Source organism: Saimiri boliviensis, chromosome 8 (genome assembly GCF_048565385.1).
Source record: "Saimiri boliviensis isolate mSaiBol1 chromosome 8, mSaiBol1.pri, whole genome shotgun sequence".
NCBI lineage: Eukaryota > Metazoa > Chordata > Mammalia > Primates > Cebidae > Saimiri > Saimiri boliviensis.
In genome coordinates this window covers 69,447,406-69,475,097 of record NC_133456.1, presented here as the reverse complement: position 1 = coordinate 69,475,097, position 27,692 = coordinate 69,447,406, and the positions used below count along the sequence as shown (strand labels likewise).

The following is a 27,692-nucleotide window of genomic DNA, read 5'->3' as shown; positions in this document are numbered from 1 at the left end:
ATGCCTAGGGTCCCTTTTAAAATAAACTTGACAACTTGATTTCAAAGTTCACTTGGAAGTGAAAGTGTTTGATACTAGACAGAATAGTTGTGGTGGTGCATTTTGCCCTATCATACTAAAAAGCCATGCTACTTAAAACAGTGTGGCAGTTTTGTAACAATAAATAAATTAGTTAAACATGAGCCATCCAGAAGCAAATCTTTACATATATGAGAATTTAATATAAAAAGGATACATTTCCAACCAAAAGAGAGAGAGAAACTAGTAAGTGGTCTATTGCTATTTGTTTCCAAAAAAGAATTATGGATCTGCTTCCTCTCACACACAAACATACATTTTATGTGTGTTACAAATTTTGCTGTAGAGTATGTATAAAAGTACTATGTGAAATACTGGAGACTTTTTTTTTTTTTTTTTTTTTTTTTGAGATGGAGTCTCGCTCTGTCACCCAGGCTGGAGTGCAACTCCACTTCCCAGGTTCAAGGGATTCTCCTGTTTCAGCCTCCCGAGTGGCTGGGACTACAGGTGTGTGCCACCACGCCTGGCTGATTTTTGTATTTTTAATATAGACAGGGTTTCACCTTGTCAGCCAGGATGGTCTCTATCTCCTGACCTCCTGATCCACCTGCCTTGGCCTCCCAAAGTGCTGGGATTACAGGCATAAGCCACTGCACCCAGCCTGGAGACTTTTTTTTAAAAAAAAATATATACATGCATACACACACACACACACACACACATTTCACTTTTATGTATATATATATATATATACAATTGCACTTTAGGTTCTGGGGTACATGTGCAGAACATGCAGGATTGTTACATAGGTATATACATGGCAATATGGTTTGTTGCCTCCATCCCCCCGTCACCTATATCTGGCATTTCTCCCCATTTTATCCCTCCCCAACCTCCCTACCTCCCCCATCCCTCCCCAATTCCCCTCAGCAGACACAGTGTGTGATGCTTCCCTCCCTGTGTCCATGTGTTCTCATTGTTCAACACCTGCCTATGAGTAAGAACATGCGGTGTTTGATTTTCTGTTCTTGTGTCAGTTTGCTGAGAATGATGGTTTCCAGATTCATCCATGTCCCTACAAAGGACACAAAGTCATCATTTTTTGTGGCTGCATAGTATTCCATGCTGTATATGTGCCACATTTTCCTTGTCCAGTCTATCATTGATGGGCATTTGGGTTGGTTCCAGGTCTTTACTATTGTAAACAGTGCTGCAATGAACATACATGTGCCTGCGTCTTTACAATAGAATGATTTATAATCCTTTAGATATATACCCAGTAATGCTTTTACAATAAACTTCTGGGAAAGGCCTTCCTCAGTGTAGCATAAAACATAAAAATCACCAAAGACAAGATGGACAGGTATAACTACATACAAATGTAAAACTCTTGTCATTCCCTTGTCATATCTGTTCTCTCTACGGATTTTTATTGAGTGCTATTATGTTCCAGGCATTACTCTAGATTCTGAATATAGTGTGAACAAAATGCATATGCTTCTTGCCGCTAAGCTTAAGCAAAACATTTTTCAAAATGCTTATGTTTCCTGTTATCATGAGTCTTATAATCTAGTAGCAAAGATAGAAAATAAACAAGCAAATAAAAACATAATTACTAATTGTGGTAAGTTGTTTGAAGGTAATTACTAAATGTGAAATGTTGCCATGAGAGAATATAACTTGGAAAAGCTGTATCGAATAAAATGGGCAGGGAAGGCTTCTCTAAACTTATATACAAACTGAAGAATATGAGGCCCCGAAGAATAATAAGGAGCCAGCCATTAGGAAAGGAGAATGTTCTGGGAAGAGAGACCAGAATATCTGAAGACCCCAAGTCTGGAAGACTCCCTGTTTTTTTCATTTGTTTGTTTTGATTTTTGAGACAGGATCTCATTTTATTGTTCAGACTAGAGTTCAGTGGCACGATCTCAACTCACTGCAACCTCCGCCTTTCAGGCTGAAGTCATCCTGCTTAAGCCTCCCAAGTAGCCGGGACTACGGTTGTGTGCCACCATGCCCAGCTAATTTTTGTATTTTTAGTAGAGATGGGTTTTGCCATGTTGGCAAGCCTGGTCGTGAACTACTGGACTCAAGTGATCTGCCCGCCTCAGCCTCCCAACATGCTGGGATTACAGGCGTGAGCTACTGTGCCCAGCTCAAGGGGTAATAACTTCTGGGTGTTGCCCATGGCAAAGGTGAACTGACATGGCGTACAAGTAAGTGCGTCTTACAGAAAGCTGCTTCTGCCTCCTCTCTGTTTTAGCTAGTCCTCAATTTGGTCTGGTGTCTGAGTCGTACCTCTGGAGTCTAGACCCACCCCCTACCTCACTTTCTCTATATCAGCAATAAGGCTATTTTGCTTTCTTATCATTTGTGTGTTCAAGGGAGTAGCACTTTTAATTTCCTTCAAGAACATTTCCTTCGTATTCACCAGTTGGTTAACTGTTTGATGCAGGACGCCTAGTTTTTGGCCTATGTCAACTTTTGGCCTCCATTATTTCTAGCTTTTGATTTTTACACGTAGATGCCATTGTAAGGGTATTAATCGTCCTAATTTCAATAGTGTGTTTCAAGGAATAGAGAAGCCCAAAAAGAGGGAGAGAGATGAGGTTAAGCCTGGTCAGTGGCACAGTCAGAACACACGCAGCATTTTTTGGTTAAGTTCATTGTCTTATGGGGCACAGTTTGTGGCACCCCAAACAATTACAATAGTAACATCAGAGATCACTGATCACTGATAACTCTAACAGATATCATAATAATGAAAGAGTTTTAAATATTGTAAGAAGTACCCAAATGGGACACAGAGACACAAAAGAAGCCCCTGTTGTTGGGAAAATTGTGCTGATGACTTGCTAGGCACAGGGTTGCTGCAAACCTTCACTCTGTTAAGAATTTGCTATTGCAGAAGCACAATAAAGTGAAGTGCAATCAAATGAAGTCTGTGTTATTCCCTTATTGTGATAGAATCATTTCTTGTGTCTCCATGAGAAGGCCGTATGAGATGTAAACACTCTGCATCTTTGAATCTCTGAAAATATCTTTATCTATACTCACATTTGGTGGTTTGGCTGGGTAGAAGACTCTAAGTTGAAACTAATTTTACTTCAGAGTTTGGAATGTATCAATTATCTTCCACCTGTGTTTCAGTGAGTAATCGGATTTGTGTGATTTCTGTTTCTTTGTAGTTTACCTTTAAAAAAAAAATCTGAAGAGTATTTAGGGTTTTATCTTTCCATTACATGTTTTATTTGGGAACTATATCGATGAACTGTATCTTCAAGTTCTTTGTTGCTTTTTTGTAGCACCATGGCCGCCTTTTAGGGGTAAAATGTTTTCTTCAATCTGGTTGTGTGTGTGGGGTGTGTGTGTGTAATGTGTATGTGTTTAGTTCTTGTCTTTTTCGTCCTGAATTATCTGTTTCTTCTGGGATCTTGTTTGTTTATTTTGGCATCCTTCACATGATGTAAGTTTTCAATAAATATCTGGTGATTGCTACATGCTCCTGTATATTTAAGAAAGAAGCTATAAAATGTTTTTTGGTAACTCTATGCAGAAGGGCTTTTCAACTTAGGGAGAGTTAATTATTATGCTTTCATTCAAAAGTCAGAAGTTTGCTCTGGGGACATTATACAATTATAAATGGCATAATGGATGAAGCAAATAAAAGTCATAAATCTGTATGCACCAAACACAACAGCTAATTACATAAATGCAAGAGCTATTATAAATGCAAGTAGACTTTGACGAAATTACAGTTACAGTGAGCTGTTTCATTGATTTGTGCCTCAGAATTAGACAACTCTACTAGACAAAAATAAGGTTACAAGGGATGTGATAATAAAAATAAACACACAGAGACATCTATCTCTTGAATAGAGAATATGCACCTTAAAACATGCCCATAAAATATTTACAAGAGTGGATCATGTACTAGACCAAAACAAAAATCTTAATGCATTAAAAGTGAATGGTGAAACTTGAAAGCATTATGCTAAGTGAATAATCCAGAAACAAAAGGCCAAATATTGCATGATTGCACTTATGTGAGGTACCTAGAGTAGTAGTCAAATTCATAAAGATGGAAAGTAGAATGGTGTTGCCAGGGTCTGAGAGGAGCAGGGAATGGGGAGTTAGTGCTTTATGTGTATAGAGGCTCAGGGAAGATGAAAACGTTCTGTAGGCAGATTAGTGGTGATGGTTGTATAACAATGTGAACGTACTTAATGCCACTGAACTTTGACATAGCAATGGTTAAAATGGGAAATTTTATGTTGTTGAATATTTTACCAACATTAAAAAATTATAATCCCTAAAATGCTATACAGACAGACATTTTATAGGTCACATTATCTGATAATAAGCTAATAGAATTTATAATGTTTAAAAATTATTTTTAAAAATGTTTATTAAATAATTTAAAATGATCCTCCATATTAAATACTTAGGCATGTTTCTGAGAAATATTCCTGGGTGGCCCTTATATAAAAAGTAAATTGAAAAGGAAATATTGCCTTTTAGAAAACAATAAAAAGGGACAGCTTCATGCCCAGATCCACAGGAAACAGCAAAAATTTTGTTTAATGAAAACATGCAGCCTTAAATGCTTTTTTAATTGAATAATTAAGATGAAAAGTAAATCTAAGAGAGATTTCTGTTCCGTGTAATATGGTGCTAATTTTCCCCACAGTCACCACCAAATCACACTATTTTTTACTATTTAAAGAATTAGTAGATTTTAGAAGTTCATGTGGACGTTTAAAGAAACAAAGTGCTCTATTCTGATTGTGTCCTCCCGAAATTCACATGGTGGTCTCGATCCTCAATGTGATGGTATTTGGAGGTGAAGTCTTTGAGAAGTAAATAGGTCGTAGAGGTAGAACGTCATGAATGGTGTTGGTGCTCTTTTTTTTTTTTTTTTTTGGAAATAATAAGCCAAAAACATTTAATGATGTGTAATTAATACCTCATGAATGGTGTTGGTGCTCTTTTTTCTTTTTGGAAATAATAAGCCAAAAACATTTAATGATGTGTAATTAATAATCCAGGGAAGAGACCAAAAGGAAAATGAATCTAACTTATTTGAAAACGTTGCCCATACCTGGATTTGCTGCAAGCTGGGCTGCCCCTAGGGTGTGTAGGGTGCCGGGCACAATTTTTCTTTCTTTCTTTCTTTCTTTCTTTCTTTTTTTTTTTTAACTGTTTTATTTTTTATTTTTCTTACATGTTCTTCACATGTACCCCAAAACCTAAAATGCAATAAATAAATAAAATTTAAAAAAATTAAAAAATGATGCCCTTTTAAGAAAGAGACAAGAGAGAGATGATCTCTCTCTGCCATGTGAAGACACACCAAGAAGGCATCTGTCTGCAAATCAGGAAGAGAGCCCTCACCAGTAAAAACATTAGTTGGCACCATCATCTTGGACTTCCTAGCCTTCAGAACTGTGAGGAATTTCTCATGAATCAAATTACATTTTGTTTTAGATACCTAGTCTATGATATTTTTGTGATAGCCCAAATTGACTAAGACACAAAGTAAATGAAAGTTTAATTTTCTTTGACTTTGGGTCCTTCATATGGTAAAACTTAATAGGACTTTGGTTGATTGTAGCATTTATTATTTACAGTTGTCAAAGCTGAAGAATGAAAGAGCAAGCTTGCAAGATCAGTTACGTGATTATGAAGAGCGAATTAATTCTATGACTTCTCACTTCAAAAATGTTAAACAAGAGCTCTCAATTACACAGGTACAGTGACTGAAATTTACGTTGATTATGTTATGTGTATTCATGGAACATCTCACAGTGTATTTACATCTGTGATTTTTAGAGTTATAATAGGAAACTTTAACATAATTAAACTATTGTGAACAAAGCCTTGAACATGAAAGTATATAGAAAAAGGCTTAGAGGAACTAACTACTGCTCCAATTTTAAACAAAAGATCAATCTATATGAAAGAAGAAATCATTATTCAAACCATCTGTATTAGACAGCAGGTTATTTGAGAAGGGTACAGTGTTGGTGGTGAGAAATAATGGCCTAATATAATACATAATAAAATTTCTGTCTCCTTTTTAATTTTTCAGCATCACTCACTAGGGCCATTTTGAGTGGAGGCCAGTAGTCTACACATATATGCATTTTAGCATAGTTCAAGAATTGAAATTTGTAATAATCCTGAGATTAAAAAGCTTGATTATACTTAAGACTTTATTTAGGTAACTGGAAAACATAAGGCATCTTAGAAATGTTAGCATAAATATAATAAAAGTTAAAACTTGGAGTGATTAAGCTTCTGTTTTATAAATAATCTAAGTATAGAAACTCATTCCCTAATGATGCTCAGCAAACTAGGCAGCCCAGCAAGCAGCATTGGAAAGTTTTCTAACTTCTATCTCAAGCTAGTTTTTTTTTTTTTTTTTTTTTTTTTTTTTTTTTTTTTTTTTTTAAAGTGCATCTACTGTCTGAGAAATAGTATGCAGTTTCAAAAAATGAACAGTGCTATATTTTAAAAAGCAATTTATAATAAATATATAGACAAGCATTTCATTGCTTACAAGTCCTATTAGATATTTACAAATTTAATAAACTTAAAAGCAAACTCAGAATTCTTGACTCTCAATGTGATTGAGTAACTGATAAACTATTTGGAATGACACTTTTTCTTAAGTTATTAAAGTACCAAGCTGGGGATTTGAGAGGCAGAGACTCTGTGGTTATATCTTATTATCATCAAACCTCAAATAAATAGAGTAACAGGGACAAAAGAATAGTAAACGTCCAACAATGGCAGCTTCTGTAAAGTTAATACTAAGTGATAACTTTGAAGTACTTTAAAATTAGTTAACACATACTCTTTTATTACATAACACTGAACACAAAAACCTGATTATATGCTAATACATTCTAGGGAATATTTACAGCCATTGGTGTTTAAATAATTATTTAAAAATACTGTTAATCGGAATGCGAGTCTGTTAATTGGAATATGTGATCAATTCATGTAAAAGATCTCATTTCTTAATTATTTGTTAATTGATATTTCTTATTTGTAGATAATAAGTTTTAAGTGTAACCAAAGCTTTGGTTTTCTTTGGTTTTCCTAGATCAACATAGTATCTGAAAACTATTGACAGTATTTTCTCCTATCACAGTTTGACTTTCTTACAACCAGTGAGCCGCTCAGTCTAATGTAACGTAGGTTTTAGAGTACTGGAATTAATAATACTTAATGTAAACAGTTTATTTTGTTTTAATTTAATGGATTATCATAAATATTTTAATTAAAAATTTCTGAAATTTTAAACGCCTTTTCATCTTGTATGTTACTCTGTAGTCTTTTTGCAAAGCCAGGGAGCGGGAGACTGAAAGCGAAGAACATTTTAAGGCCATTGCGCAAAGAGAACTGGGACGAGTGAAAGAAGAAATTCAGTGTCTGGAAAATGAGATGGCTTCAATACTGGAAAAGAAAACTGACAAAGAAGTATATGTTGAAATATTACTTAAAATTCTATTACTTACTTAAATTACTCAAAATTCTTCTGCTTATTCCTCTGTCACCAAATGAGCATTGACTTCCTTTTTTCCTGTACGGGAAAGGCATACATTAGTTTCCTAGTGTTTACTCATATGTTTCGGACAATGAAAGGCACATGGAGCTGTCATTTGAATGAAACAATGATAGAATATTACAGTTTTCCCGTTATTCATTCACCAGCTACTTACTGAGGCTTGTGTGCAAAGTATCATGCTTCTTAGCTGCTGTAAAATACTAGCCATGGTTTATATGTGTTATATTTTTAACAGCCACATTTAAAAAAATCACTTTTAGTTTTGAATTTCATTTAAAGTGTTGACCTTTCATATTGATTTATCAGTTTTGTGACTCCAACATTAAACTACTTTAACCTATTTACTCTCTTTTCTTTAGTTTATAGTTAATTGATTTGGGACCTCTTTCCAAATTTTGATTTTTCTCTTTACATGTGCATATACATATCAAATACATACATACATATTCTGTGATGTATTTGTATATAATTACATACTAATTTGTTTATGGAGTATTCTCTGTTTCTTTATGAGTCTAGATTTTTTAAATGACTAAATGTACAGAAATGTTTTTATCTCTTTTACTATAGTTACTTCAGTTAGAAGTGCTTCCGAAATTGGTCTCTAAGAGTCTTCTTAGGGGCAAACGATAGGATTGGAAATGGGGCTGAAGGACACTTGTCTTGGATTTGAGTTGGCCTACCAAACATATTATTTTAACTTTGATTGCACGTGTATGTGGGGTGGCTTTGGTAGAATGATGAATGCAATTGCTGCGAGGGAGCTACCTTAAAGCCTACAGCCTTTTAAAGCAGCCTCTGGCTCAACTACTGTTCTGGACTTTGTCTAGTCATCTCTCCTCTGTTTTTCAATGAAAGAATTAAGATGTAAGTATAATAGTTACATCATTAAAATAGGGCATATTATAAACATCTGGAAGGCAGGGACAGGATTTCTTCTTTTTAATTAGGCTCCATCGTATATAAAGGTATATTTTATTTCAGTTTGTATAGTAAATAATGATTTGTAATCTCCCCTTCTCTCTCTCTTTGGAAATTAGAATGGCATATTTAAAGCCACTCAAAAACTGGATGGTTTGAAATGCCAGATGAACTGGGACCAGCAGGCACTGGAGGCCTGGTTGGAAGAATCAGCTCATAGAGATAGTGACGCGCTCACGCTTCAGAAGTATGCACAACAAGATGATAATAAGATCAGGGTGAGGAATTACAAACTGTAACTGTTAGGTTTTCTCTAAATCTGTAGTATGTCAACCTGTTTACCTAAAGTTGTGCTTGTGATTTTTAAGGCAGCAGTTCTTAAACTTCTGAGTCAGAAGCTTCTTGGAGAAACTAATAAAGCCAAATGTCTTCTCTGTAGAAAAAATGACTATATTCAAATACCCATAACATACTGCTGACTGTTTTACAGATTCTCTGATTCTCTCAGATTATTTGAGAATCCATGGACCACAGGTTAAAAATATCCTGATTTATAAGGATCCTCAGAAGCGTTTCAGAAGAGAAAGTTTTCTACTGAACTATTTTAATATATTTTGGCTATTTTGCCTAAAATGTAGTTTGAATATTACAAGTAGTTTTTGCTGATTTGAGACTGTTGCTATTGATGATAAGAATCACTTAAAATCTACTTATATCTGGTGACACTAAAGTTGGTATTATGAAACGTTATTTTCTAGTAGATTTAATAACAAATCCATTATCTTAAAACAAATAGCAAATTTTAACTTAATCTTTTTCTAATTTACTTTAAAAATATTAAAAGTCATTTTAGAAACAATTGAGGCTTTTTATGCTGCTGTAGGCAAACACATTAGATTAGCTTTTGGGGGTTAAAAGATAAGGAAGATATTTATTATTTCATAGTTGTTTTAGATACTAAATAAATGTATATATATATAGTGTAATACTATTTAATGTTAGATCTACTTACAACTTTTAAATTATTGAATGAGAATTATAAATATCTTTGTATGTAATTACATCATAGGCACTGACTCTGCAGTTAGAGAGACTAACTTTGGAACGTAATCAGAAAAGAAAGATACTTGACAATGAACTTACAGAGACTATAAGTGCACAGGTTAGTTTAAGAAAGATTTTTATTTCCTAATTTTAAAGGTGCTGTTTACAAAACCACTTAAATTTACAGAAATGTTGTTTGCTCTCTATTTGACAGTTAGAATTGGATAAAGCAGCGCAAGATTTTCGGAAGATTCATGATGAAAGACAAGAACTCATTAAACAATGGGAGAGCACAATAGAACAGATGCAGAAGAGGGATCAAGACATCGATAACTGTGCTTTGGTAAAGTAGTTTGGTCCTTGTCATTTCAGCCGTATTTGTCTCTTTTGTATTTAACTCATTGTTCCAAATGTAAATTACATTGTTATTTGAAAGCCACTTTCGTAGCAGTCTTCAGTAGTTTTGGTAAGTATTTTTGAAAGCTGACTCTATACCCATTTGGAAATGTGGTGAAGATTATTTGCTTGCAGTGTTGTAACTCCAACACTGGATCCCGTCATCTCTGAATTGTGGAACGAGAGTCAGTAGTTACTGTTCTTGCAATAACACCAATGCCCTGACTTACACATGGCCATCCAAGGTGTCTGGGATTTAATGTGTCTGCTCTCTGGAGTAAGTTGCAGTAGGGAAATGAACTTTCATGAATAGCCAAGGAACAAGAGGAGAGTCAGCAAAGAAACCTAGAGGGCAATAAAGTTTCACTTTTGAAGCGGAGACACCAATAATGACATAGAAGCGGGGAATAGTGCACTGATAACACAGACCACGTGTTATCTCTTGTTATTTTCAGAGGTAAATTAGGAGAATGTTTTTGGAAAATCATTAGTGAATGAAATAGTGGGGAGTAGAAGTAGGAAGATTTGAGAAAGAGAAGGAATTCAGGAGAAAAGGAGGCAGGTGAGAAGATGGAGTTCAATTCCATCTACTCCATGGAAATGTATCTGGCAAGCAGCTCAGGCTGCTGGGAGTTTAAATTCTGATATCTGGGTGTGATTTAATTTTGGCTGTATTTTCAATTTCTGTAAGTCACCGACATTTTATCAACAAAACGGTTTATACCTCCCAAGGAGGGACAAAGGAGAACTAATCTTAACTATGAGGTTCTCTTAATTCTTAATGCTGATATTACTATTTCTTTCTTTCTTTCTTTTGTTTCGTTTCTTTTTTTTTTTTTTTGAGACAGAGTTTCACTCTTGTCACCCAGGCTGGAGTTCAATGGCGTGATCTTGGCTCATTGCAACCTCTGCCTCCCAGGTTCAAGCAATTCATCTGCCTCAACCTCCCGAGTAGTTGGGATTACAGGCTCCTGCCACCAGCCCAGCTAATTTTTATACTTTTTTAGTAAAGACCAGGTTTCACCATGTTGGCCAGGCTGATCTCGAACTCCTGACCTCAGGCAACCTGCTTACTTCACCCTCCCATGGTGCTGGTATTACAGTTCTGTTCCACTGAGATTATATATATATATATATATATATATATATATATATATATATATATATATATATAATCATCTGTTTTGGTGCTGGTACCATGCTGTTTTGATTACTGTAGACTTGCATAGCATGAAGTCAGATAGCATGATGCCTCCAGCTTTGTTCTTTTTGCTTAGGATTGTCTTGGCTATACTGGCTCTTTTTTGGTTACATATAAAATTTAAAGTAGTTTTTTTCTAATTCTGTGAAGAAAGTCAATGGCAGCTTGATGGGGATAGCATTGAATCTATAAATTACTTTGGGCAGTATGGCCATTTTCATGATATTGATTCTTCCTATCCATGAGCATGGAATGTTTTTCCATCTGTGTCCTCTCTTGTTTCCTTGAGCAGTGGTTTGCAGTTCTCCTTGAAGAGGTCCTTCACTTCCCTTGTAAGTTGTATTCCTAGGTATTTTATTCTCTTGGTAGCAATTGTGAGTGGGAGTTCACTCATAATTTGGCTCTCTGTTTGTCTGTTACTGGTGTATAGGAATGCTTGCAACTTTTGCACATTGATTTTGTATCCTGAGACTTTGCCGAAGTTGCTTATCAACTTAAGAAGGTTTCGGGTTGAGATAATGGGGTTTTCAATGTATAGAATTATGTCATCTGCAAACAGAGACAATTTGATTTCCTTTCTTTCTATTTGAATACCCTTTATTTTTTTCTCTTTCCTGATTGCTCTGGCCAGAACTTCCAATATTGTGTTTAATAGAAGTGGTAAGAGAGGGCATCCTCTTCTTGTGCCAGTTTTCAAAGGAAGTACTTTCAGTTTTTGACCACCATTCAGTATGGTATTGGCTGTGGGTTTGTCATAAATAGCTATTATTATTTTGAGATATGTTCTATTGATACCAAGTTTATCAAGAGTTTTTAGCATGAAGGGCTGTTGAATTTTGTCAAAGAATTTTTCTGCATCTATTGAGATAATCGTATTTTTTTTCATTGATTCTGTTTATGTGATGGATTACATTTATTGATCTGCATATGTTGAACCTGTCTTGCATCCCATGGATCAAGCCGACTTGATCATGATGAAGCTTTTTGATGTGCTGCTGGATTCGATTTGCCAGTATTTTATTAAGGATTTTTTCATCAATGTTCATCATGGATATCGGCCTAAAATTTTCTTTTTTGTTGTTGTTGTGTGTCTTCCTGGTTTTGGTATCAGGATGATGCTTGCTTCATAAAATGAGTTAGGGAGGAGTCCCTCTTTTTCTTTCATTTGCAATACTTTCAGAAGGAATGGTGACAGCTCCTCTTTATACCTCTGGTGGAATTCAGCTGTGAACCCATCTGGCCCTGGACTTTTTTGGTTGGTATGCCTCAATTTCGGAACTTGTTATTGGTCTATTCAGGGATTCGACTTCCTCCTGGTTTAGACTTGGGAGAGTGTATGTGTCCAGGAATTTATCCTTTTCTTTTAGATTTTCTAGTTTATTTGCATAGAGTTGTTTGTAGTATTCTCTGATGGTAGTTTGTATTTCTGTGGGATCAGCAGTGATCTCCCCTTTATAATTTTCATCGTATCTATTTGATTCTTCTCTCTTTTCTTCTTTATTAGTCTGGCTAGCACTCTATTTTATTGATCTTTAAAAAAAAAAACAACTTCTGGAATCATTGATTTTTTCGAAGGGGTTTTCATGTGTCTATCTCCTTCAGTTCTGCTCTAATCTTAGTTACTTCTCGTCGTCTTCTAGCTTTTTAATTTGTTTGCTCTTGCTTCTCTAGTTCTTTTACATGTGATGTTAGGGTGTTGATTTTAGGTCTTTCTTGCTTTCTCTTGTGGGCATTTAGTGCTATAAATTTCCCTCTAGATACTGCTTTAAATGTGTCCCAGAGATTCTTGTGTGTTATGTCTTTGTTCTCATTGGTTTCAAAGAACTTATTTATTTCTGCCTTAATTTCATTACCCAGTAGTCATTCAGGAGCAGATTGTTCAGTTTCAATGTAGTTGTGTGGTTTTGAGTGAGTTTTTTAATCCTGAGTTCTAATTTGATTGCACTGTGGTATGAGAGACTGGTTGCTATGATTTCCATTCTTTGCATTTTCTGAAGAGTGTTTTACTTCCTAGAATAAGTGCAATGTGGTGCTTAGAAGAGTGTATATTCTGTTGATTTGGGGTGGAGAGTTCTGTAGATGTCAATTAAGTCCACTTGGTCCAGATCTGAGTTCAAGTCCTGGATATCCTTGTTAATTTTCTGTCTCATTGATCTGTCTAATATTGACAGTGGGGTGTTAGTCTCCCACTATTAATGTGTGGGAGTCTATATCTCTTTGTAGGTCTTTATGACCTTGCTTTATGAATCTGGGTGCTCCTGCATTGGGTGTATATATATTTAGGATAGTTAGCTCTTCTTGTTGGATTGATCCCTTTACCATTATGTAATGCTCTTCTTTGACTCTTTTGATCTTTGTTGGTTTAAAGTCTGTTTTATCAGAGACTAGGATTGCAACCCCTTCTTTTCTTTTCTTTCTTTTTTTTTTTTTTGCTTCCCATTTGCCTGGTAAATATTCCTCCATCCCTTTATTTTGAGTTTGTATGTGTGATGTGGTAAAAGCCCCATAAAACCGCATACCTTAATCATACCTCAGCTTTCTATTGAAACTGCCCTCTGTAACCCAAATGTGAGTAGTCCAAACCCATGCCATCTCGGCCCCTGCGACTTGTAATAAGTAATTAAGGACTGTAATTTCCACCCTACCCAGACAATGTGTAAACAAATGCTAATCTTGACTTTTGTGAACCACTTAAAGTAACAATCAAAATGTCCAAAGTCCCCTGGCCCTCAGAATGTCTACAACCCCTCACCCTCATCTTCGCCCAGGAATCCACTGGAATGTCCCAAGCCCCTCACCCTCATCTCCGCCCAGGAGGTGATTTACAGAATCCACTAGCCCTCAGAACGTCTGAAGCCCCTCACCCCGACTCCTGCCCCTCACCCTCATTCCTGAGGTGGTTTTACAGGTATAAAAGGTCTTGACACCGTCCTTTCGGGGCCACAGGTTAGAGAGACGCGAGTCCTCTGTGGCCACCAGCAATAAAGACCCTGCAATTTGGCATACTTTTGTCTTGGTGTTGACTTTCTATGCTCGGGCCAGTACAACATATGTGTGTCTTTGCATGTAAAGTGTGTCTCCTGAATACGGCACACTGATGGGTCTTGACTCTTTATCTTGTTTGCCAATCTGTGTCTTTTAATTGGGGCATTTAACCCATTTACATTTAATGTTAATATTGTTATGTGTGAATTCGATCCTGCCATTATGATGCTAACTGGTTATTTTGCCTGTTAGTTGATGCAGTTTCTTTATAGTGTCAATGGTCTTTACAGTTTTGTATGCTTTTGCAGTGGCTGGTACTGGTTTTTCTTTTCCATGTTTAGTGCTTCCTTCAGGAGCTCTTGCAAGGCAGGCCTGGTGGTGACAGAATCTCTCACCATTTCTTGTCTGTAAAGGATTTTATTTCTCCTTTGCTTATGAGGCTTCGTTTGGCTGTATATGAAATTCTGGGTTGAAAATTCTTTTCTTTGAGGATGTCGAATATTGGCCCCCACTCTCTTCTGGCTTATAGGGTTTCTGCAGAGAGGTCCACTGTGAGTCTGATAGGCTTCCCCTTGTGGGTAACACGACCTTTCTCTCTGGCTGCCCTTAACATTTTTTCCTTCATTTCAACCTTCGTGAATCTGACAATTATGTGTTTTCGGGTTGCTCTTTTTGAGGAGTATCTTTGTGGTGGTCTCTGTATTTCCTGAATTTGAATGTTGATCTGTCTTGCTACGTTGGGGAAGTTCTCCTGGATAATATCCTGAAGAGTGTTTTCCAACTTGGTTCCATTCTCCCCATCACTTTCAGGTACACCAGGCAAATATAGGTTTGGTCTTTTCACATAGTCCCATGTTTTTTTGAGACTTTGTTTATTCCTTTTCATTCTTTTTTCTCTTATCTTGTTTTCTCACCTTACTTCATTGAGTTCATCTTCAATCTGTGGTATCCTTTCCTCCTCTTGATTGATTCGGCTATTGATTCTTGTGTATGCTTCATGAAGTTCTCAGGCTGTGTTTTTCAGCTCCGTCAGGTCATTTATGTTCTTCTCTAAACTGGTTATTCTAGTTAGCAATTTGTCTAACCTTTTTTCAAGGTTCTTAGCTTCCTTGCATTGGGTTAGAACATGCTTCTTTAGCTTGAAGGAGTTTGTTATTACCTCCTTTCTGAAGCCTACTTCTGTCAGTTCATCTAACTCATTCTCTGTCCAGTTTTGTGCCCTTGCTGGCGAGGACATGTGATCCTTTGGAGGAGAAAAGGCATTCTGGTTTTAGAATTTTAAGCCTTTTTGTGCTGGTTTCTCTCTATATTCGTGGCTTTATCTAATTTTGGTGTTTGATGTTGGTGGCCTTTGAAAGGGGTCTCTGAGTGGCTGTCCTTTTTGTTGATGTTGATGCTATTCCTTTCTGCTTGTTAGTTTTCCTTCTAACAGTCAGGCCCTCTGCTGCAGGTCTGCTGGAGTTTGCTGGAGGTCCACTCCAGACCCTGTTTGCTTGGGTATCACCAGTGGAGGCTGCAGAACAGCAAATATTGCTGCCAGTTTTTACTTTCATACTGTTACCAGAAAGGGGTCCTGATCCAGACCCCAAAAGTGTTCTTGGATCTCATGCAAGAAAGAACTTGAGGCAGATCTGTAGAGTAGAAGTGAAAGTAGGTTTACTAAGAAAGCAAATGAATAAAAGAATGGCTATTCCATAGGCACAGCAGCCCTGAGGGCTGGTGGTTGCCCATTTTTATGGTTATTTCTTAAGTACATGCTAGACAAGGGGTAGGTTATTCATGCCTCCCCCTTTTAGATCATGTAGGGTAACTTCCTGATGTTGCTATGGCATTTGAAAATTGTCACGGTGGGAGTGTCTCTTAGCATGCTAATGCATTATAATTAGCATGTAATAAGCAGTGAGGGTGACCAGAGGTCACTCGCTTTGCCATTTTGGTTTGGGGGTTTTTAGCTGGCTTCTTTACTTTAACCTTTTTTTATCAGCAAGATCTTTGTGACTTCTTCTTGAGCCAACCCCTACCTCATCTTTGACTTAGATTACCTGTCTGGGATGCAGCCCAATAGGTCCCAGCCTTATTTTACCTTACTCCTCTTCGAAGGAGTTTCTCTGATTCAAAAGCCTCTGACAGGCGCATATTTGAGGGTGGCAAATTGTATCCCCTAACTGATATCACACTCTTTTGTTCCTCTTCCTGCAAACAATTCATTCTTGCCTTCTCAGTGTTTTCTTAGCAGGGGTCTGGTCATAAAATCCTGAAATTGTGTTTTTAAAAGAAACAATGTATAGAAGCAGAAAAATATTTTTCTGCTATGCTTTTATTACAGTGTAGAAATTTTAAAATATTACTTAGTGTTACCTATATGAAAACTTTATGATGAATAGCTCTGTTAAGTACGATGTTGAGGTAGAATTAAAGCGTCTGATTAAGTGGTAGAAAAGCATGAGGCAAGAAACTCTGGATTCACGTTTTGAAATATTTGAACTTAGGGGGTTTTGACGTGTATCTTGAGTGAATGAACACAGTAAATATTTAGAATGCTTCGATTATAGAATGATAATTCTCTAACTGAACAACTTAAAGATTGGATTAAACAACTTTAAAATTAAACAACTTAAAAATTTCCTTTTTAAAATGTGTTATATCTCACATATATATGTATAGTATACTAATATGTATACTTGCAGCATTTCTAAAACCTACTGATTTCAGAACACATATCCCCCTTCCACAATCTCCTGTGATTAGTTGTTTGAAATGACCTCATTTTGGAATACATGTAAGTAATACATATTAGGGTAATACTTTTTTCTAATTCATCTAACTTACCGCCACCAGCATCACTTGTAAAAACATAATCTTTTTATTACCCAGCTTTAAAATCTTTTTGTTTTACATTGCTTAAAAGTTGAGATTTGAATTTTTTCACTGTTTGGCCCTAAATCCTACCTTTCCAGGATTATCCCTTTCATCTGGATCCTAACCCTTTTTAATATATTCCCTTTGCATCCCTGCCTCCCCACCCTCCACTTTAACTACCTTAGAGTATTGATGCAACCCCATTCATGTGTGTAAGCCTGACTCAAATGGTGCCTCTTGGGCAGGCTTCTTTCTTTTCTTCTTCCTTTACTTCTTTCTTCTCCCTTTTCTTTCTTCTTTCTTTCTTTCTCTCTCTCCCTCTCTCTCTTTTTCTCTCTCCCTCCCTCTCTTCCTCCCTCCCTCCCTTTCTTTCTCTCTTTCTTTCTTTTTGTATCTTCCTCACTACCCGCTCTCTCTTTCTCTCTTTTCTTCTTTCCTTCCCTATTCTTGAAAGCCAGGAAGGTGTAGTGTCTTCTAATGACTCCTCTAGGAAGGAATTCGCTATTTCTTTGCACCCGTGGTACTTGCCTACATTTCAGTTACAGTGCTTTGTGCATTCTGTTTATTATTGTCTTGTGATCAGTAAAAGGCCTGAGTGAAGATATGTCTATTAAAACCAATAACTAAAATGCTGTTTTCAAAACATGAAAAAATAACTGGCCTGTAAAATATTTGGAAAGCTTCATTGAAACCCCACTTTCTATGTGAAAAATATTCAACATTGTTACATGTGTAGGTTTTACCTTTCATATATAAAAGCTTAACTGTTTTTCTCATCTTTTTAGCAAAGTTCCAGATATATGAAAGAAAACGTAAACATTTAACAATATGAGTTATAGACATTAATATGTAGTATACTAATATTTTGTTTTATTAATATAAAAGTATTTAAAAATATGTTCTAAGAAGTTTTAGGAAAATAAATACTAAATATAATAGAAAAATAAAAAGTAAATTCCTTTTGGTTTTGTCAGTTTAAACATATTATAAGTAAACACATTTGTTTTAATCCTAGGAATTAGCAAGGATAAAACAGGAAACAAGAGAAAAAGAAAATTTGGTTAAGGAAAAGATCAAGTTTTTGGAAAATGAGATTGGGAATAACACAGAGTATGAGAAAAGAATTTCTGCGGCTGATCGTAATCTCTTAAAATACAGAACGGCATATCAGTACCATGAAGCCAGCAGAATTCAGCTGAAGGATGAGGTATGTCAACTAAAAAAGACTGGGTTTATGTTCATGACAAAGTGCTATGGAATATAAAATAAGCATCAAGTTTTTCCTGTGATTAAGAAACTTCTAGTTTTTTTTTTTTTTTTTTTTTTCTTTTTCATGTCTCTTTGTTTTGTGGAACTTTTGGGATACTCTCTGATTAAGCCCCTGGTTAAGCCCTCAGGGTGCCATTCACATCACAGTTGTATGGTTTGCAGACATCTTCTTCCATTCTGTAGGGTGCCTTTTCATATTGTTGGTGGTTCCTTTTCCTTAAATAAACTTTTTAGTTTGATGCAGTTCTCCTTGTTTATTTTTGCTTCTGTTGCCTGTAATTTGATGTCAAATTCAAAACATCATTACAGATACCAATGTCAAGGAGCTTTTCTCGTATGTTTTCTTTAAGAAATTTTACAATGTCAGGTCTTACATTTAAGTCTTTAATTCATTTTGAATTAATTTTTGTGTATGATACCAGAAAAAAAGCCCAATTTCTTTCTTTCTGTCTTTCTGTCTTTCTGTCTTTCTGTCTTTCTGTCTTTCTGTCTTTCTTTCTTTCTTTCTTTCTTTCTTTCTTTCTTTCTTTCTTTCTTTCTTTCTTTTTTTTTGCATGTGGCTATCCAGTTTTCTTAACACCATCAATTGAGGAGACTGTCCTTTCCCCATTGTGTATTCTTGAAACCTATGGTGAAAATTAGTTGCTCATGTATGCATGGATTTATTTCTGAGTTCTCTGTTCTGTTCCATTGTTCTGTGTGTCTGGTTTTTTTGTTTGTTTGCCAGTAGAGTCAGCTTTCCTTATCCGTGGATTCTGCATGTGCAGATTCAACCATTGATAAAAAATATTCAGAAAAGAAACCCAATAAAATAACAGTATAGCGATAAAAAGGATACAAATTTTAAAAATGTAACATTTATTTACATAGCATTTACATTGTATTAGGTGTTATAAATAATCAAGAGATTATTTAAAGTATACATTATGATATATATAAGGTTATGTGCAAATACATGTCATTTCATATAAGGAACCTACACATCTGTAGATTATGGTATCTGTGAGGGATTCTGCAAGCAATCCACTGTGTATGTCAGTGGATGAATGCACCATTTTCTTTTGATTACTTTAGCTTTGTAATACAATTTTAAATAAAAAGTATGTTGCCTCCAGCTTTGTTCTTTCTGCTTAAGATTACTTGAGCTATTTGGGATCTTTTATGATTCCGTGTGAATTTCAGAATTTTCTGTTTTGGTGAAGAATAACTTTGGAGTTTTGATATTGTATTGAATCTATCAACTAAATAACAGAGAGAGGCCCGCTAAAAATATTGAGCTTAATTAGGAATGAGCAGGAAATTTGCAGACCCAGGACATACAGGCTATGACAGATCATAGGCATATCTAGGGAGATAAAGGAAGGCACAAGTTTTTAAAGGTAAAATGAGAAAGTTTACCTAACTTGTTTTAAAATAATAATCTTTGACTACAGGGATCAGTAAGGGTAGTGTCAGTCCAAGGCTGATCAGTCCGTTGCTGGCCAGATGTCTTTGTAGAAGGGTTTTTTTTTTTTTTTGCAACGTTGGTCTTTATGCAAGTCTGTGATTCTCGCAGTGTCTCTTTGGGTAGTTCTCGTTATCTGGCAAATGTGTGAGAACTCTCTCTTCATGGCCTTCCCCAGCTCAGTTTTGTCAGAGTTTGACACAAGTCACTCCATTTTGATTTTGACAAACTTCACAAATACGTAGATCACTTTGAATAGTATGAACCTTTTAACGGTATTAATTTTTCCAGTCCATGAACACAGGATAGCTTTATGTCCTCTACAGTTTCTTTCATCAATGTTTTATAGTTTTTAGTTTGCAGATCTTTTTTTCCTTGGTTAAATTTATTCCTAAGTATTTTATTCTTTTTGATGCCATTGTAAATGGGATTGTTTTCTTGATTTCTTTTTTGGATTGCTTAAGTGTATAGAATGTAACTGATTTTTTCTATTGATCTTGTATACAGAAACCTTGCTGAATATGTCTGTTCTCAGACTATTTGGTGGGGAGTTTAGGGTTTTTGCAAAGGCACTTAATGAAAGAGAATGTGTGTTTCCGGTTTTCTGTTTTAATAATTGTGATTAATTGTAACATGTAGTTTACTATTCATTAACAGTAAAAATATAGTTATTAGAAGGCTGATGTATTAGAATCTTTTGAGATTTTAAAAATCCAATTAAACTTATGATTCTTATGGGCACATATATATCCATTTATCTTGAGTTTGGGAATGTTTTTTCTGAGAAGTTCTAGTGTAATGAGAAATTTCTGCATTTACTTTCAACACATGTGTTCTCTATAATTTGCTAGGATTATACAACAGAACCAATTAAAATTTGATATCAGACCAATATGGAAATCTGTTTATATATTAAATATAAGAAAATGGCTACATTTTTATGGGTGTGATATAGGTTAGAACTTGGGGAGAATAAAACTAAGAAATGAAGTTATAAGATACAGAGTAAATATATAATTTCTGTCTGTTAATGAATAAATAGCTGGATTGTTTAAAAGCCACTGTGAATAGAACTTCCAGTGATTTAGAAGCTCTGAGGAAAAATATTTCCAAGCTAAAGAAGGATGTTCATGAAGAAACAGCAAGGTAAGAAAAAAGCTATTTAAATATGTTTATATTTACTGTATCTGGAAAATTATTAAATACTTAAGACTATTTTTTGGTTAAATGACTGCAAGATTTTAGCTACTACATTATTAAACTTAAAAAATTTTACTCATATTTTCATCACAAATACTCAGAAGCCATATTTTTATGGTCTATTAAATAGTGGTAATAAAAAGGTTTATAGCAAAGAATCTTCAAGTTATACAAATAAATATTAGGATAAACTATTCTTTGTTTGTATTAAATGCTTTTTGGGCTTGTTTTCTATCTTTTTGTGATAAACCTTCTTTAGGTTACAAAAAACTAAAAATCATAATGAGACAATAAAAACAAAATTAAAGGAGATAACTGAGAAAACCATGTCTGTAGAAGAGAAAGCTACCAATCTGGAAGATATGCTCAAGGAGGAGGAAAAAGATGTGAAGGTGAAGTTTAATTTTTTTAAAATCACAGAAAACTTATCAACAGTGAATTAATCAGACTCTTAGAATCAGAGCTTGAGAAGGTCTTATAAGAAGCTGATTTTTTGTATGATCCCATTTATAGTCTGGCTTTGGACATATTTTCATGTATTGCTTCTGAAGATATACTTAGCCTCCTGTCATCGTCATTGTCATCGTCACCTTCTTCTTCTTCTTCTTCTTCTTCTTCTTCTTCTTCTTCTTCTTCTTCTTCTTCTTCTTCTTCTTCTTTTCTTCTTCTTCCTCCTCCTCCTCCTCCTCCTCCTCCTCCTCCTCTTCTTCCTTCTTCTTTCTTCTCCTTCTTCTTTTCTTCTTCTTCTTCCTCTTCCTCTTCTTCCTTCTTTCTTCTTTCTTCTTCTTCTTCTTCTTCTTCGACAAAGTCTTGTTCTTGTTGCCTAGGCTGGAGTGCAATGGCACAATCCTAGATCACTGCAACCTCTGCCTCCTGGGTTGAAGTGATTCTCCTGCCTCAGCCTCCCAAGTAGCTGGGATTATAGGCACATGCCACCACGACTGGCTATTTTTTGTGTTTTTAGTAGAGATGGGGTTTCACCGTGTTGGCCAGGCTCGTCTCAAACTCCTGACTTCAAGTGATCCACCCTCCTCAGCCTCCCAAAGTGCTGGGATTACAGGCATGAGCCACCGTGCCTGTCCTGATGTCTTTTTTAAAAAGGAGCTCCCCCACTGTGCCCTGGATCCCATTCCTGTGTCTCTGCCTTCATCCACATATCTGTTGGCATATTGCATAAATAGCCTGAAAAGTGGCTTTGTTTTACAACTGATTTCTGCTTAATTATCAACATTTGTAATCAAATTCCCATCATCATCTACATTCCTGATTTGTATTTCTTCATCATCTACTGTCTCTTGAACCGCTTGTAATCTGGCAACACGTTTTGGTAAATGGGCTTTGAATTGCTATCACTTTGCAAACTCTGCTGGTACCCGCTTCTACCTGTCTTTTTGGCAAGTTGATGGCATTAAAGCCAATTTTCGAGGAACTGGAAAAGGCTGGTGCACCATTTTCTCTTTGAAAACTTCAAAGTGAACTCTAAGTGTGAACTATAAGTTGTGTGAACTGAGATTACTTCTTTTACTTGTTTTTGGGAGTAAAAAAGGGAGTTGGAGTTGGTGGCAAAATGTCCCAGTATAAAGTTTATATCTCTCAATGTGCTGTAAAATTTCTGAGTAATAAAATCATGCTGCAGTCTTGACCTGAATGGTACTTTGAGTTCAAATTGTACACTATGTTTTGAAAGTTGCAGGGTTTTTTTTTTCCCTAAGAGCATGATTTCCTGTAACATATGTATTAGTACTTATCATAAATCTGTAAATGCTGTGAAATTTATATGAAATAGACCTTTTCATCACAGAGAATTTAAAACTTCAGACATTTAAGAACTAGCTAAATTAGAAAAATTAATAATATTAGTAGCAGGGTGTACTGATTGTTTTTGAGCAGGGCTGTGTTCATAGTCCTGGGTTTTGTTTTGTTTTGTTTTTTGTTTTTTCCCATTGATGTTGGTTTTTGTTTGTTTGAGAAAATCTCAACCCTATCTTCTTTAGAGATTCACCACTAAGCACTGACTTTAAAACTCTGCTAGACTCTTTGACAGTGAAAATTGTCTGTTGTATGTAAAATAATGCACTGAATATCAGATTACATTTCTTGCTTATGCAAAGATTTAAATGTGTCAGTCACAGACTTGTTTTGTGTCATACTCAGGTTTATTGGTTACTGAAGGAAAACATGTTTATCTGGGTATAAGATCACAAAGGCAAATATTTCAGCATTGAAGAATGATAATTTTCAAATGATTGTGGCATGGTACATCTATTTAAAGCCTAGAACACATTGGTCATGAGGCTACCAGGTCAAGACGGGTTTGCTTCCTGAGAGAGAAGCAGTGGGAATGGGGGGGCTTATTCCTGTTTCCTAGAGCTGCATGCACATAGTAAAGAGGCTGACGGGAGGCAGAGTGAGTGACTGGTGTTTCCCGGAGCGTGCTGGGGCCAGCTCCCACCAGCTTACAAGAGCCAATAGTTAAATTTTTTGGGAATTTTCCTGTAATTAAAATTATATAAACTCACAATTAAATAAATAGCACTTACAAAAACAGTAATACATACTCAGCACTCATTACTTCCAAATGTTTTATTTTATTCTGTGCTCTTAAGGTTACTTATGTCTGTTTTGTCTGTATGTTGGAAACACCACACAATGGTCTGCTTCTGTGAATTTCTTCCCAACCCTGACTTTAGTGGAATCATGTTAGTAGCATGAAATTGACCGTAATGGGAGTATTTATACCGTGGAAATCAGATTCTCCCCTAGTCTCTTATCTCCTGGAGAGATGACTGAACACTCACTTGCTCACCACGGGATAGTGCCTAAAAGGTGGGAGATTGGGTGATGAGATTTCTTCCCTGTAGCATACTCAAGACTTGAGTAAACTCTGTGAATGTACAGGCTGTATGTTTCAAAAAATGAAGTACAGACTTCATTTTTTGAGGAAATCAAGCCAGCATCTAGACAGGCTAACATGGGATGAAACAAAATGACAGGTCAGAGTGCATGACACAGGAATGAAAACCATTTATGTCTACTAGAATAGAATAGACCATAAGAAATGCTGGGGACTTGTTAAAATTGTGGGAAGAGCTTTATTTTTTAGAGGGCTAAAATGATGGAGGGTCCAAATTTCTTTATGAGTGTATTCATATAAACAACACATTTCAAGATACCTACTTTCATTAATCACTATTCTTCTTCTTATCAGGAAGTAGATGTTCAACTGAACCTCATAAAAGGTGTGCTGTTTAAGAAAGCTCAGGAGTTACAGACTGAGACAATGAAAGAAAAAGAGGTTGTATCAAAAATTGAAGGAACTCGTTCCTCTCTGAAGCATCTCAACCATCAGTTACAAAAACTGGATTTTGAAACCTTGAAGCAGCAACAAATTATGTACAGCCAGGTGGGTGTTACTTTTGTGAATATCTTCCATATTGATTTGTGGTAGTTGTGTTGGTCGAGACGTGCCAGTGTTCTAAGAAAACAGAATTCTAAGCACTGTCTTGGAGGACAGGCAGCTGCTGAAGGTGAGACATCATGTTAGGTTGGGAGTAGGGTGAGGGAGCCTTAGAAACTGTATTTTCCCCTCAATCTGAAATAAGTAGGCAAGAGAAGAGAGAACTCTAGTGAGGGAGAACCATGTTTTAAGGAACCTGGGACATTTGCTTGCAGAGTAAAACAAAAGATGGCATGAGATGCCTGCAACCCAGAAAGACTGGGTGTTGAATTGTTAGTTATGCACCCCCACCCTCACTGCCATGCCAGTAGAGGAAAAGCATTTTTTTTTTCAGTTTTGTCTTATTTTGTTCTATTTATATATTTGTTAATTTGTTAATATTGTTATTTTCTTAATATAATATTGTTAATTTCTTAATATTCTCCATCTCTACATCTTAATTTGCTCGTCTAATTTATATTCTTAGTTTTTAAAAATTATAGACATTAAGAATTAAAATTACAGATATTAAGAATAATTAATTAGAAGTTGATATTTGAATGTTTCGTGACTAACAATTTGTGACTATGTGTTTTGTATCCCTTAGAAAATGTGCCCTCAGAAATCCAAGTTCATTTAAATCCAGTGAATTTACTGAGATTCCATCATGGTAGTATGATAAACATCCCCCAACTCTGTCATATTTTCAGAAGATTGTTTCTGTGTCTATCATGTACCTTGATTCTTGAGATATAGTTTATTTTTGTTCCTCTTAGAGTGAAAAGGATTTTGTCCTGAATTACTGAAAGACTAAAGTGACTTTATTACATGATAATGCCCAGTGCAAACTCATAAGTATTGACTTTGTTTTTACACTTATAGAAATGCTTTTGTTTCTTTGTAATAACTATTTTTTAAAAAAAATAACAAACTGTAACAGGATTTTCACATTCAACAAGTGGAACGGAGAATGTCACGGTTAAAGGGAGAAATTAATTCAGAAGAAAAACAAGCCCTTGAAGCAAAAATTGTTGAACTTAAGAAGTCTTTGGAAGAGAAAAAATCTACATGTGGCCTTTTGGAAACACAGATCAAGAAGCTTCATGTAACTTAGCCAAAATACATTTTATATTTCAAATATCCTAGTCATTCTGTTTTAAGTCAACATGTTCCTAAGACTACTTTGGATAGTGTGTTTGCCAGTCTACACACATATATTACAAATGTATGAACAGTATTCTTATTTCTGTACTATTAGCTTGTAATGTTACCATTGATAATGAATTTAGTATATGCTAAATATTGTATGACATGCCTCTAGCATTTAATTTCGTATAATCCTTACAGCTGTCCTGTGAGGAAGATACTATTATCTGTTTTGTAGATTAAGTAATTTGTCCAGGTTATTCAGCGAGTACGTGGAGAGCTAGGATTTGATACCTGCTGCATTTGACTTCTAAGTACTCTTCAAGAGTACACTGTTCACAACATCGATGAGTTCTAGTTTTCTATCTTATATCTTCCATAACAAATAACTTGATTGCCCGTTGTCTTTCAAATGCCGTCTACAGAGAAGCTGCTGTTTTATGAGTCAGCAGTTGTTACTCAAATCTTTACTGATAATATTTGAAAAGATTCGATTCTGTTAATAAGGCAAGAACGTCTTCATCTTTAGGCATTTTATTATGTTTATTGTAATATAAAACCTATGTTAAAGTTTGACTAGAGAGTAAAAGTGAGAGAGTGAGCATGGACTTGAATGGGGTGAGAACTTAGCAGGGTCTAAATGTTACTTACCATTGGAAAGGCTATTGATGAGTGTCATCTGGTGGTTATAAAAAGAATTGCCCTAAATTCCTTGAGGGCTGTAAAAGGTGGAGAGGTATTACTTATTTTTTTCCTCTTATTTTAAGAAGCCAGGGGCCGGGCACGGTGGCTCAAGCTTGTAATCCCAGCACTTTGGGAGGCCGAGGCGGGTGGATCACGAGGTCAAGAGATCGAGACCATCCTGGTCAACATGGTGAAACCCCGTCTCTACTAAAAATACAAAAAATTAGCTGGGCATGGTGGCCCATGCCTGTAATCCCAGCTACTCAGGAGGCTGAGGCAGGAGAATTGCCTGAACCCAGGAGGCAGAGGTTGCGGTGAGCGGAGATCGCGCCATTGCACTCCAGCCTGGGTAACAAGAGCGAAACTCTGTCTCAAAAAAAAAAAAAAAAAAAAAAAAAAAAAAAGCCAAAATTTTGGTTTGGAGTAGTTTGTTATCTGATGAAATATTTTTAAATTGTTACCCTTGTTTGGTGGAAAAAGAACACTTGTTTTTGGATCAGAATGAGTTTTAGATTTCAAGGCTATACCATTACTGCTATTTTAACTTTTCTGAGCTCTAGTTTACTCATCTATTAAATGGGGGAGAAATTAATATTATTTTAGGACATTTGGGAGAACTAGAATTTGTATCTTAGTGCAATACTTTATAGTAGGTACTCAATATGTGACATTATTTTGATTATTTAGAATATGAGAATATTAATGCTATAGAATGTATAGCAGGAAGAGAGATAAAATAGGATTATTATAAATATCTGAGTATATAATTTAATGTGATGTATAATATAGTATGTATTTAATATTTTTGTTAATATTTAAAACATTTATATGCCTTTTTTCTTTTTGCAGAATGATCTTTTTTTTATCAAGAAGTCAAACAGTAAAAGTAGTGATGAAAAACAGTCCCTTATGACCAAAATAAATGAACTAAACCTTTTCATAGACAGATCAGAGAAAGAACTTGATAAAGCCAAAGCTTTTAAGCAGGTACAGTGAAATTGTATGCATATATAGTATTGAAAACCATGTTTCCATGTTAATTGTAGACAAATTAAAAATACAGCTAATCATGAAAAGTCACTGTAATCACTATACCCAATATAAACAGTGTTAAAGTCTATTCCTTCCTTCCAGTCTTTTAAAGAATTTGGCTTTTTATGGTGTATTAAAAAATTTTCTACATACCATATGTTTCTTAAAACGTTAACTATTCTTTGAAAAATAGTTTTGAAAGTTTTCTACAAGTGCCTTGAATGAAGTTACCATAATTTATTTAAACGTCCCCTATTTTTTAGGATTTTGTTTCTTTCCAATGGTTGGCTATTGTAAATAGTACTACATGTACAATGCAGTCATTCAATTAGTTGTTCATTGTATAGTTATTCAATTAGTTCCTTTGGATAAATTCCTACCTACATAATTACAGTTGAAAAAGAAATGAATATTTTTAATGTCTTGAAACTATTTTCAATCCCAATTACCTTCTAGAGGGTATCATTAATACTCCTGTAAG

General features: G+C 35.4%; 1 protein-coding gene across 1 annotated transcript in view; it reads left to right on the top strand.

Annotated features, from left to right (window-relative positions):
• The window catches only part of CCDC39 (coiled-coil domain 39 molecular ruler complex subunit), a 64,461-nt gene that overhangs the window by 4,620 nt on the left and 32,149 nt on the right, over positions 1-27,692 (top strand). Inside the window, exons 2-12 of the mRNA XM_003926927.4 lie at positions 5,649-5,768; positions 7,360-7,506; positions 8,635-8,793; positions 9,585-9,677; positions 9,774-9,902; positions 18,016-18,207; positions 20,756-20,859; positions 21,173-21,305; positions 24,122-24,316; positions 25,290-25,454; positions 27,029-27,166. Of these exons, the coding sequence (XP_003926976.1) occupies positions 5,649-5,768; positions 7,360-7,506; positions 8,635-8,793; positions 9,585-9,677; positions 9,774-9,902; positions 18,016-18,207; positions 20,756-20,859; positions 21,173-21,305; positions 24,122-24,316; positions 25,290-25,454; positions 27,029-27,166 (1,575 nt within the window). The remainder of the gene's footprint in view (positions 1-5,648; positions 5,769-7,359; positions 7,507-8,634; positions 8,794-9,584; positions 9,678-9,773; positions 9,903-18,015; positions 18,208-20,755; positions 20,860-21,172; positions 21,306-24,121; positions 24,317-25,289; positions 25,455-27,028; positions 27,167-27,692) is intronic.